Source organism: Cavia porcellus, unplaced genomic scaffold, assembly GCF_034190915.1.
Source record: "Cavia porcellus strain 051 isolate PalLab524CR breed Dunkin Hartley unplaced genomic scaffold, mCavPor4.1 scaffold_19, whole genome shotgun sequence".
In the NCBI taxonomy this organism is placed as follows: Eukaryota; Metazoa; Chordata; class Mammalia; order Rodentia; family Caviidae; genus Cavia; species Cavia porcellus.
In genome coordinates this window covers 34360120-34373072 of record NW_026947502.1, presented here as the reverse complement: position 1 = coordinate 34373072, position 12953 = coordinate 34360120, and the positions used below count along the sequence as shown (strand labels likewise).

The window sequence follows — 12953 nt, the reverse complement described above, 5'->3', positions numbered from 1 at the left end:
ACCATAAGTTGGATATACCTCGGTTCAGGCTAAGATGTTAAGAAGAACTTGTGAATGGGTGCTCACTCACCCTTGCTGCATCCTGAGCTCTCCACCTCTGTGCTGGCCCTTTGGATCTAACCTTCCCCAGATCCCTCCATGAGAGAATCATCGTGGCTTGATCAGTCTCAGAAAGGTGACTTTGTCTTCTGTTTTGCAGAGGAAAAAGATCTCTGGCTCTTAGCTGCTACAGACAGTGATAAATTGTGCCTGTGTCTGTGCATGTTTAGGTAGAACAGATAGACACTGAAAATGGCCTTGCTATGGGTATTTTATTTCAGTTCTGGAAAGCAGCCTTGTGGATGTGTTAAAATAAATTTCCCAATTACATAATCAGTCAAATTCATAGGGACAGAAAGTAAGGTGGTTGCCAAAGGTTAAAGGGAGGAAGAAATGGATATTATTTAATATATATGAGGTTTTAGTTTGGAGAGATGAAAAAAGTTCAGTTGGATAGAAGTAAGTTCAGGAGATGGATAGAAGTAATGATTGTACAACAATATACAAATGTGCTTAATGTTTTATAATTAAAATGATCAAAACTGTGAATTTTATGATACATGTATTTTATCACAGACACAATTGCTAAGCCCATACTGGCAGATCTGCAAAAGCTGAAAAAAATCATAACTTCTGGAGGAAGCATCATGAAAAGGGAAGTTTATTTTTCTTCAAATTATGGTTATTTTCCTCGTCAGGAGCACAGGGACACTGCTATTTGAGAGGGGCACCATGTTCTCAACTTTGCGCCTTGAATTTATGTGATGTGTTCTTAAGAGGACAGCTCTTCCTAGCCGGTTGTTACAAAAGAGAACCTGCCTCTCGGCCTCAGGGAGCTTCTGAGCAGAAGGTACTTGTCTTTGATTCAAGAACAACAGATAGATAATATATACTATGAAGATGTGACATAGAAAGCCAATGTTTCCTAAGTGCTGAGTTCTGTAGTGCTAGATGACAGACTGTTAAGATCTAGGGAAGGGCAAGTGTTGAGAAACCTGGCATCTTTTCTATTCTCACTGGCAAAGCACCTAATCTTCCTTCCCTCCCTAAACATCATGATTAGAAACTTTTGGGCATCATTGTTTACTGAAGTAGTTGTGCATGAGTTTCAACTGTGATAATTGAAGCCAAAATTTTCCATTTTGAAAATACTTTTTGGCAAAATAAGTGCAAAAACAAAACCAGAGAAAGAAACCTCTTGATTTCCCCAAATCCATGTTTGGCTTTTTAGGATTTTTCTTGCTAAGTTTCAGATTGTTAAGATAGATCCAGACAAAGTTTTGTGTAAGTTTTGTAAAGCAAATGCTTTATTTTGATGAAATTAGTCTCTGTAGCACTGACCTATTTTTTTTTTTTTTTAAATTTCTGGAAAAACCCCAAAACTAGGTTAAATTGAATAGACCATTAATAAACTATCTGAAAAATAGCTTGAACATGCTTTGTCCTTAGATTTTTTTCCTCCTCCTGTTAAATAAGTTCAGTGACTCTCAGGATAGAAATCAGCTTTTTATGAGGATTTTTAGGTTCTCAACATAACTTCCTGGAATTTTCTTTTTAACTTGTGAAAGTACATTGTGGCTTCCATCAAAGCCACAAGTGAAAAAGCTCAGTTCTCCCATTCAAACCAAATATAAGCTGGCCTTCCAAGATGCCACATAACAAGGGGTATGTTTCTTTTTGTCTTTTCTCTTCTTGTCTTCTGTCTGCTTAAGTGTTTCATTTATACTTTACACAACCCACTTAGGAGTTTTTGTCTTTAGTTTTGGGAAAAGCAGTCATGAATTGAGCTTTTAGGAATGTGATTTTAACCTCTGACTTAAGGGTTGTGCTCTCCGTTTCCTGATGGTTAGATGAAGTCGTTGGACATTGTTATGAAGAGCATAGGCCTTAGAGTCATAGTTTGGGGGTCAAGGGGGACAAAACCATCATTCTAATGAATGAAAGCAAGGAAAGATGCAGTAGTCTGTAGTTATACCTCATTTATTTATCCATGCACTAATTTTCTCACTAGTGGTCACTTACTCTGTGCTGGAGGCTAAGAATACACCATCCTGGTTCTTTTGGAACTGAAAGTGTCATGAAATCAAATTTATAAAAGCTGCATAGTGAATTTTCAGGAAATTTTTTGGATCAGTTATTAAATACAGCCATATTAGAATATTAGAAACAAATATACTCAGAACTTACTACTTTCTTTTATTACTGTCTGGGCCTTTGTGATTATGTTTCTTGTGTCTTATAGTAGTAATATTGTACATTTATAACAGCAGCACACGTCTCTTCCTAAACCCCATGCTTAGTGATGTCATGTTGGTATGGTACTTTGAAATCTGCCATGGTGGGAGTAATTACACCATGGAAATCAGCAGAGGTTACATATTAGGGCTCAACCAATCATCAACCAATTCATAAATATTTACTAGCACATATTGTGTTAGGGAGACACTTGGGAAAGAGCTATTTACAATTCAGAGGAAAGCACAAAATGCTGTGGGAGCACAGAAAAGGGGAAGCTAATCACTAGTAGGAGGATTAGGGAAGCCTTCCAAAAAGAGGGCTGAAGCACTGGAAGGAAAAAAGTGTGAGTAGAAAATGTTTCTAGGTGTCAGGTTTGGTGGTGCATGCTTGTAACCCTAGCATTCTTGGAGGCTGAGGCAAGAGGATTGGAAGTTGAAGCCCAGCTTGGGCACTGTGGTGACTTAATGTATCTCTGCCTCAAAATTAAAAATAAAACTGACTAAGGATGTAGCTTGGTTTGAAGGCCTTGGGTTCAAAAGAAGAATTTTTTTTCTAGGCAGTCAAACTTCACTAAGCAGAAGAGCCTTGTGTATTTAGGCAACTATAAATATTTTAGTACTATGATGTCTTGGTCACTTTCTCATCAGTAAGATATATCTGACACTCTCAAAGAAGAAGTTTATTTGGGTTCAAAGGTTTTAGAGCACTCAGTTCACAGTCGGGTTCCTCCAAGGCAGAAGCAGCATAGTGGAAGCATGTGCTGTGGAGGAAACCTGCCCATGCATGAGGCCCAGGAAGCAGAGAGAAGGCAGGGAGGAGCCTGGGAGGAGGTAGACCATCCCACCTCACACCTTCAGTGACTCTCCTCCATCCAGGCCCCGATCCTAACAGTACATTTAGCTCTGAACTTATTCCTCAGTGGATGGATCCACTGAGGAGTGCAGTGTTCCCATGATCCAGTCACCTTTCTAAAGTTCTGTTTCTGAACACCTGAGGTCTTTTGGGCACACCCAGATATAACCCGTAGCATATTTTGATGAAGCGTCTTCAGGGGAGTAATGACCCAGTCTCATTGTCTGAAATCCACTGGGAATGCAGCGAGGAAGTAGTGAGAGGCTTGACATCATTGGCATTCTGGAAATGTCACTCTAGGAGGAGGTTACTTGAGTAATTCAGGCAAGAGATCATGCTGGCCTGGAATGAGGTTGTGGTGACATGAGAGATGGGTGTGTTAAAAAAAATGCATCAGAATTGAGAGGACCTGTGGCTGTGTGTGAGGAGTATCATGTGTGTGAGAGAAGCTATCAGTAACCCCCCATTTCTGGCCCTGCCTCTGAGGTAGGGTTTACAGGCAGAATTGGCTTGAAAGGAGGGTGAGCAGCACTGGTTTTGGACATGCATATTTAAGCAGGGGAGTCAAATAAGACAACGGAAATGTGGATGTGAAATTGAGAGGATAAAGAGATGCTGCAGTATGAGAATACTCATAGAGCTTTTATAGTTTTACTTATAACTTTTATAATTAATATTTTATGTATACTTATTTATAGTTTAGCTCTGAAGGCCAAGTCTGCTTTCATTGTCTATAATCATTGGCAGTGGCTGGGTCAGACTATCCTGTACCACTCTACTAACATTTGTAGAGGGAAGTAAATTACTTTTAGGTCAGAACTTACTGATGACAATGACTTAATGAGGACCCACTGTGGTTGTGGCCCTGCACTGGTCAGGAGAGGCCATGCAAAGAGTGCTCAGAGACACGGTCTTTATCCTCTATGTCTGTTGACTATAGTGTGAATAAAGTAGGGGGTAGATTTGTACCATGAAAAAAAAATCAAATACAGGACAGTATTCTATGTGCCAGTAGAATTATAGGACAGAAATGTTATAGGATTTTAGAGAACAAGGAGATTGCTTAGGACTGAAGTATTCAGAGGATTTCTTAGAGGAGGCAAATCTTAACTGCTCTTTAAAAAATGGTACAGTGAGATACTTTAGATTATGAGATAGAGGTCATTCAGTGCAGTGGATTCACCATGGCACCGGTGTTGGTTCAAGTGTCTTTACTAGTAAAGGGGGAGTGTGTAAAATTAATTGAATTGTTAAGCCTAATACTTCTTTGTCTGACAAAGCTGTGTAGTTGATATATTCTGAGTTTGCTGTGGCTTGTGTGAAAAGTGGCTTGTTTATGTATGTTCCTACAAGAAAAAGCAGGAATTTTGCCTGGCCCATATTTTCTCACTGCATCTGTGATTGGTGACCCATTAAAATCTTAACTGTGGTTCAACTTGAAAGTTGCAGGAACTGTAGACACTGGAGTGAAATGATAGCTCCCTTGTTCAGCAGCCAGAGCTTTGGGTCTGGTGGAAGGAGCACTTAAAAATGAACACTGACTGTGATGAGATTTGAAAAGCTGCATAGCTCCTGTCGTTCTAAAACCACACAGGCTGAATCACCTTTTTGGGCTAGATGGAGACTGTTGAAGCCTACTGTGATTTTAATGAGGACAGAGACAGATTTTACTTTTGAGGAAATCAATCATTTTGTGCTTGGAGTAAGCATATTTACTGATAAATGTTTTTCACTGAAGATATCTTGTAGTTGAGTCCTCCCAAATAACCTTGGGCTTGGACAGGAGAATGGGAATATAACTCCATGTAGACTGTATTTCAGATAGGGAAGGGAGCTCTACCAGCCTTATTTGGGATCAAGGTCAAAGAATGCTGGGGATTGAGCCTTGGTGGGGAGAATAGGTAGTCATTTGGGAGTAAGTAGTTAAGATCTGGTATGAGCAGAAGGAGAAAGTTTTAGGGAAGGACATGGCAGGACATAGCAACTCTCTGTTAAAAGTGTGTGATTCTAGGCTGTACAAGTGTGTTCACTTATGTACATGTACATACTACGTTGTTGAGCGGGGTAGGCTGTGGTGGAAATAGCTTGAGGAGATCTGAACTCACATCCCACCACTGCTTTTTCTTATTTATTTGATCTTATATGAGATTCTTAACTGCTTAAAACCCTTACACCTATTTAAGAGTGTCCTGTTCTCTGTAAAGTTAATAGGTTGTTAAGAAACTTGTACCTTCCAGAAACCAAGGGCCCAGAATCCACTTCAGACTTCTTGTGTCTTCACAGAGTTAAGAGCAAGGGAAAAAACCATTGTACTTTTTCCTGGCTAACCCTGTTGTCATCAGCATGTTACTTGCTCTTCAGAGGGGCTCTAGTTTGAATTACATTTTACTGGATTTTAAGCCTCTGATAATAGGCAATATGTGTTTGAGACCTTTTGGTAAATACAACATTATATTAACAGGGACATACATTAATTATTGGGCCATCTTGGAAGACTAAAAAGTGCAAAGAACAACACAGCAGGAAAAATGAGCCTTCCTATTCATCAGCCACACTGGATCATCATCAGCATTCCCACTATGGCTCTAACTGGTCTACACCTGTTCCATAACTGTGAGACACAGCCAATAATACCTGTCCTCTAGGCTTTTTCTAAATTCTAGTCTTGTTAGTTTCCTCTCAAAAACCTTCAATGGTTCTTTAGTTGTAGCAAATTTATGTTTTCTCATTATGGCTTTTATGCCTTTCCACAGTTTGAAGATAGTATTTATAATAAATAGTTATACAATATTTTACACTTTCTGAATTTATTTCAGGAATGTAAGTATGGTTTAGTATTAGAAAAGTTGTTATTCACTGTATTAAAACTTTAGAGAAAAGCAACTGTACATCATTATCTCATTAAATATATAAAACTTAGATAAAATTCAGTATATCTGTATGACTAAATAACTGAATAAAAATAGAAGAGAATTTTCTTAACCTGATAAACTGCATCTATAACAAAAATTATACAGCAGATATATACAATGAGGAAACATTGGAGATATTTGTAAAGTTAGGAACATGACAAGAGTAATCGCTATCACCCTTTTAGTTTGATATTGTATGACCTTCTGGGCCACTGAAAAATTTCCTTCAAAAAATAAAGGAAAGGAGAGAAGAACCTCTAACTGTTTAGCTGGGGTGTATCTTAGTGGTACAGTGCTTACTTTGGCATTATATTCAGGTAATGTTATGTCTGCATAGAACACCTGATTGACTCTATGGACAAATAGAAATTGCCCATGGAAATAAAAGTGGCTGGTTATAGGATCAACTTCCAGAAATATTGTGTTTTATAATAAAATATACTTAAGATTTAATTTCTATTGTAAAGTAGCACAATGATAGCATAGGGCCGGGGATTTAGCTCAGCGGCGTAAGCGCCTGCCTGGCAAACACGAGGTCGTGAGTTCAATCTCTGGTACCAAAAAAAAAAAAAAAGATAATGTGTTCATATGAAAAAGGTACAAAGATTTGAGTGACATTAAAGAGGACTTATATAAATGGGGAGAGAGCATGTGTTCAAGAATAGGAAGGAATTATATAAAAAAAGACACTGGTTCTGTCCAAATTGACCTATAGGTTCAGTGTAGTTTCTATTAAACTCCTATCAGGATTTTTTTTTTATGTTACCTGACAAGCCGATAATGGAAATTTACATGAAACACTAAAGAAACGTACAGAGTTATGACACATCTCAAGAATAATAATAGGATTGGGAAATTAATGTGATAGATGACAGCCCTGATTTTGAACCTACAGAAATAATGTGTTGCTCATACAAAGATGGAATCCAAACTAGTGGAAGGTATTTAAGTGTCCGAATATAGATCTTTGTACATTTTGAAATGTAATTTATGACCTATGGTGGTAGGACAGATGAGTAGGAAAAATAAGAAGTATCAATAAATAGAACTTGTGGGAAAAATTAAATCTCTATTTCACCTCCGATAGAAATCAACATCAGATAAAATGAGTTTGTCAAAAGCAACCATGTTAAACTCTCATTAGAAAGTAAAAATTATTATCGGTTTTGAAGCAGAAAATAGAAATTTTTATCTCTCTGGTTTTGGAATAAAGAAGAGCAATAGTTAGCAAAGAAATTATGTGGGGTTTCTTACATGAAGTTTTCATCTTTGCTGGGTACTTCTGTCTCCACTTTTTCTGGCTTGAAATTGTCTTTTAGCTACTTAAACACAGAGCTCTAATCATCTTTCTTTTTGTATCTCTTGGTATTTATCTTTCTGCTCAGTTAATTTCCTTGAATGCAAATAGTCCTAGTGTCTAGATATCCATGACTTACATTTGCATTACATTTGAAAGTATGCAAGAAACTCAAAAGAGGAATCTGTTAGAGTGTTACAGTGTGAGATCTCAATATGAGATCTATAGAGACTCCTGAGCCTTTGAAACATCTCTTAGTCATAGCAGGCCCTTTGTCTATCCACTTGGCAGGGCTAGGTGGTCAACATGGACAGAGGCCCACCAGGGGAAGTCGGAGGAGACAACCATCTGTGTCCCAGATTTGGAGTAAACTATGGGTCCCCAAATCTATACAAGGGGAGGAGGTTCTGTTTTCCTCTAGCAAAATGAAGCTTAGTCTTGTCCACATAGTGGTAACTCCAGGGTCCGAAATTCACTTTGCAGCTAACTAATGATTTCTCTACCAGTGTGGGAAGAATATCTTTTCCGTGTGCATTCTTTTGTTTCCTCCTTCCTATCTCCCCACCCTCAGAAGGCATGTTCAGGAGCAGGTGGGCAGCTGTCTGCATCCCACAGAGATAGAGTGATTTTCCTCTTGATTTCAGTGGAGAGGGTGTTGAGATGATGGGTGACTCTTGCTTGTTATCACCTGTTCACTCAGTCCACACAGCAGCCTTTTTTCCACAAGAATCCTTTGTCTTTCTATAGAATTGCAGTTTCTCAGAAACTCTCAATCTTGCTCCCTGCTCTCTATCCCATAGATGACATGATCTTTCTAAAGCACAGATTTGTTTATCTGCTTCCTGCCCCTCTTCTCTGTTTCAGAGTCTTTTATTTCTTCTCATTGTTTCAGGAAAAGAGCCAAACTCCCCAGCATAGTCTCTTCCTGAGCTCTCTTATAGTTTTTACTGAACTGCCAGTACTTTTAAATATTTTGTTTTTTATCCTTTTTTTCTTTTACTGTTTCCTCTGCCTTTCCATCTTTTGTTTTATTTGGCTAATTTCTACCCTTCAGGTTTCTGCCTCCAGGAAGTTTTGCTTCAACCTGGTATCACCATGATAGTTTTCTATTCCCTATCCTTCTGTAGCTTCAGTGGATCAAAATACTTAAGATATGATATTTGACTGTTTACTTGGCTTTCTTCTCTGCTAAATTTTAAGCTTTGTGAGGACCGGGACTGTGCTTTCATTATTATATTTCCTTTAAATTTAAATACAGTGCCTTGGCATGCAGTATCCTCCATTTAAATATTAACTGAACAAACATCCTTGTGTAGTAAATAAAGAGTATATAGTCTCCCTCGGTTTTGGAGGTGATGGTGGCGATGGAGAATCAGAACCTCCTACAAAGTCACATAGTACTTTGTAGAAAAACTGGGTTGGAACCTGGCTTCTGTTACAGAAATGCACTTTGCGTTGGAAAATCCTGCAGAAATACCTGCATGGGGTACTTCCTTGCCTGGTAGGCCTGTGGTAGGAGATCAGGCTAACAGAGATGCCTCTGGTGTGGGTTTATATGTGGATCTGTGATAGCTAGATGACTGTGTACCAATATGTGATCTCTGTTTCCCCTCCCTTTTCCTTCCCATTCACAGCGTCAAGCCAAGCTCCCAGCCTCTGACACAGGCTGGAGATGATGAGAAGAACCAGAAGACAATCACCATCAACCCTGCCCACATGGGGAAGGCCTTCAAGGTCATGAATGAGCTGCGGAGGTACTTTTTCTATCTTGCCTGTGCCTTTTCAAAACTTGCAGAGCGAGCTGCACCCGCACCAGGGAGAGAGAACGAAGTCAGAACACCACCACCTAGTGAATTCTGACTCTTCCCTGCCCACTCAGTCACTTGTCTTTCCCTTTAAATTCTGAGGCAAAATAGCTTTGCCGGAAATCTCTCTTTCCTTTGTATTTATTTAACACCTATCATTTTAGTGATTAATCACAGGGGAAAATTCCTTTGTGGTTATGGCTGGTCTGTTCATAAACTTGATTTCTAACTGCACCAGCTGCTTGAAAACCAATAATAGAAAGATTGCAGCACCTACAAAAAATTGCAGATGAAAGATGGTGAATGCCATGGCCTCCCTCTCCTATCCCATGGGCTAAGTTTAGCTTGGTAAAATAGCCACTTGAGCAGAAGAATTCCCAGCTCCTTAAATGCAGTTTAACTCTAAAGAAAGAAATGAAATGCAGATGCTCTCATTTACTCCTAACTGGATGGTGAGGGTATGCAGGTTATTTGTGAGACTAGTGCACGTGTGTGATAAGCCTGTTGCAAGACAGGTTCAGGGCACTGACTGTGTTTTTCTGTGCACACAATCTCTTTGTGCACACAATCTCTTCCTTACCAGAGACACAGAAGCTTCCTTTGCTCTTGCTATTATGCATTTACTACATTCGTCATCCTGTTGTGAAGGCTACTTGTTTATCACCTTGTTTCCTCTGTAGCTCATGAACTCCCTCTGAGAAGGGGTAACTTTGGAGTGATTTCTATCTCTAGAACCTGGCCCTTCATGGGTGCTTCGACTCATTCACCAGTGAGGTCCACAGGCACTAGGTAGGCCTCGAGAGGAGTTGGTGGGACACTAAGTCAGAAGTGTAATTTGATCAATAATCTTTCTATACAGCAAAATAAAAGGTAGGTGTAGGTAGTAGGAGACAGATCTTTTGAGGGACCAAGAGAGGGACATGGAAGGAGAAGGAAGCAGGGAAGGGAAGGAGATGAAAAAAGAATTAAGATGTGTTCTGTACATCTACTAGCTCCTCACAATGAATGTGATCATTATATACTGTAAATATGTACTAAAAATAAAAATTAAAAAAGGAAATAATCTTTCTATAGTGCAAGGAGGTGTTTGAAGGAGGACTCCATCAGCTGTCCGACATGTGGTAGGATGAATAACAGCTTGTTTCTTAAATGGTGCAAGTATGTTGGATAAACTTTGGAGAATACTTCTTAAAGGGGGGCCATGCTTGTACTGAATTTTAAAGGACAAATAAAAGTTAAAGACCTGATGGGTTGTGAGATAGGGAGATGCCTTCTAGGCAGAAAAAATGGCCCAAAAAGTGTTTTGTTGACTAAGAGATAGAACTACTTTTCAATACACGTTCCATCTGATTCTGCGCTTTCTCATTTTTCCTTTGTGCATGGCTCAGTCTTTGGCACTAAAGGTAAAGTTAAAGTTTGTCTTATGTTCTACTGCTCAATTTTTATTAGGTTTCCTGCCAGATTTCCTCGAAGCTCTGTCTCTAGCTGCCTTAGTCATCAGCCAGGGATGATGTTTGTGCCTATGGGCATGGGTCCTTTGTCAGGAAATGTGTGTTGTGTTTCTTAGGCATTATTGGAATTCCCTGTTTAGGTTCTTTGAGTATGACTTGTGTCCTTTGTCTGATTCAGGAATCTAGTTCTCTTCTGATTGTATCCTGTACAGCCAATTTCAGTGAGCACTGAAAGGGAGAGCTTGGGAAACAGACATGTATACAGGGTTCTCTACCCCCACTATCTCTTATTAAGCTCTTCATTTTCTTAAGTATCTTTTAAAAAATATGTCCTAAGTCCTCATTGCTTTTGTTACAAGTGACTAGGATTTTGTGTCTCCCCCACCCGCAAAGCTCTAAGTTGGATTTAATCTACTATAATAGTCGTGTTGCTTCTAATGCATTTGAAAAATCCTATATATTACACCATCTCTGAGATTGATAGTTTGTATAGAGTGCTAAATATTCTGAAAAGTGCCACAGTAAACTTGTTTATTTTCCTACAGATATTTGACTATACAGTCCGCTTTAGTTTTTTATGTATAGACTGTTTGATGCAACTCGTTTTAGAAAACACTGTTCTAAATATCAGACAAAACCCTTTGCTGAAATTTAAGTGAATAATCTCTTTTTCCTTTTTTCTATTTTTTTGTTAAATAGACCATAATCTGTGTATATTTGGGAAATTTTAGTTCAGGTTTAGGTATGGAGTTCTTTTTCAATCTTACTTATTTTTTTTGTAAAGCAATTTTATTTCCTTATGTATTTATTCATTTATTGTCTTTTTTGACACAGGGTTTTTTCCTACAGTTCAGGCTGGCTTTGAACTCACTTTGTAGTCTCAGCTGGCCTTGAACTTGCAGAGATCCTCCTGCCTGAGCTTTCTGAGTTCTGGGATTATAGCCATGTGCTGCCACGTCTGGCAAGAAATATATTTATGGAGGAACATTTAGAAAATACAAATAAAGAAGAAATAATTTATAATTTTAACACCATTAAACATTTTGGAGAATATCCTTTTACAAAAATGCATCTAATTTTGTTTCTTAACATTTTGTTGAACACATTTTTCTATCTCATTGTTCAATATTAAGTAGATTTTAAAACAACAGTTACTTGTTGGATATCTAGGTTTTCCTAATTCCTCATATAAAAATACCTATGGTGGTTATCTTTGTTATAGTATAATATAGTGGTCACAGCAAGACTCTAGTTTCAAAGCTTGGCTGTAGTTCTTACCAGTTGTGTGACTGAGCAAGTTAATGAGTCTGTCTCATCTTGCTTTTGTATAGCATAAAAGGGGGCCAGTAATAGTACCTGTCTTGCTGATTGTTAAGTGGATTAATGAGTAAAAGTGCTTAGAAAAGTGGGAGCCCATATATTACTAGTGTTAAATATTTGTGCACATTGATAATTATTTCTATAGTATTCTTAGAAGTAGAATTAGTTATTTCATAGCTAATAATTATTATTTCATAACTGTAACATAATAAGTATTCTTTAGGTATTACTGCAAGACCGTGACACACCATGAATATTCTCTGTTAGTTAGATGATGATGATGATGATGATAATGATCATAGTTCAGTTCAGTTGGTGTAAGTGCTGCACTAGGTTGTAGCAATTTGTCAGTGAAAAAGAGAATCAAAATCTTGCCCTCAGTGAAGCTCTTATTCTTACAGTATTCAAAGATTCCACCAAATTCCAAGGTATCTAAATGGAAAACTGAAAAAAAAAACTGGAGTGGAATAGGTGGGGGCAGATGGAAAGAAACCTGAACTGACACTTTATGATGTATATAAGTGGTTAAGAACTAGAGAGAGGGTGAGCATACTTAGTTTTGTTGAAGACCTGGTTTCATGTATTTTGCCACATAAGGATTAAGTTAATGAAATGTCATGTAATATTCCAGTGGCCCTGTATTTTCTCTTGCATTATTCTCCCATTCCCTTCCCTTAATTTTAAGCTATTTTAGTTCAAGCGTACATGTTCTTTGCAATTTATGAATCTCCTATTCTTTTTACTCTCATGGAGGAGAATGGCCTGTTGACATGGTAACTGTCCAGCTTTCCTTTTTCTTTGGCATTTCATCACTCTGCTCTGGCCGGACAGTGTTGCTCCTGGGCAGGAGAACCTCAGTGACTTTTTGGCTCCTGACATCCCAATAGAGAGGATGAAATTGTTTTCAGAATAGGACACCCTGACCAGGTCTGAAAAGAAGAGAGCATGAAGGATGAAGAATGCAATGAGTATTTAAAACCATAGACTTACTTATCTTGTTTGAACAGTGTTTTTTCCTCTTTGGGGCCTGGGAACCCAG

General features: G+C 38.4%; 1 protein-coding gene across 8 annotated transcripts in view; it reads left to right on the top strand.

Annotated features, from left to right (window-relative positions):
* Positions 1–12953, top strand: part of Klhl3 (kelch like family member 3) — a 111123-nt gene that overhangs the window by 13611 nt on the left and 84559 nt on the right. For 7 of the 8 annotated variants that reach the window (XM_063230930.1, XM_063230931.1, XM_063230929.1 and 4 more), the window contains one exon: positions 8973–9092. The exons of the other annotated variant lie outside the window; for it this stretch is intronic. In XM_063230930.1, the coding sequence (XP_063087000.1) occupies positions 9055–9092 (38 nt within the window). In that variant the 5' untranslated portion in view covers positions 8973–9054. The remainder of the gene's footprint in view (positions 1–8972; positions 9093–12953) is intronic. 8 annotated transcript variants of the gene reach the window in all.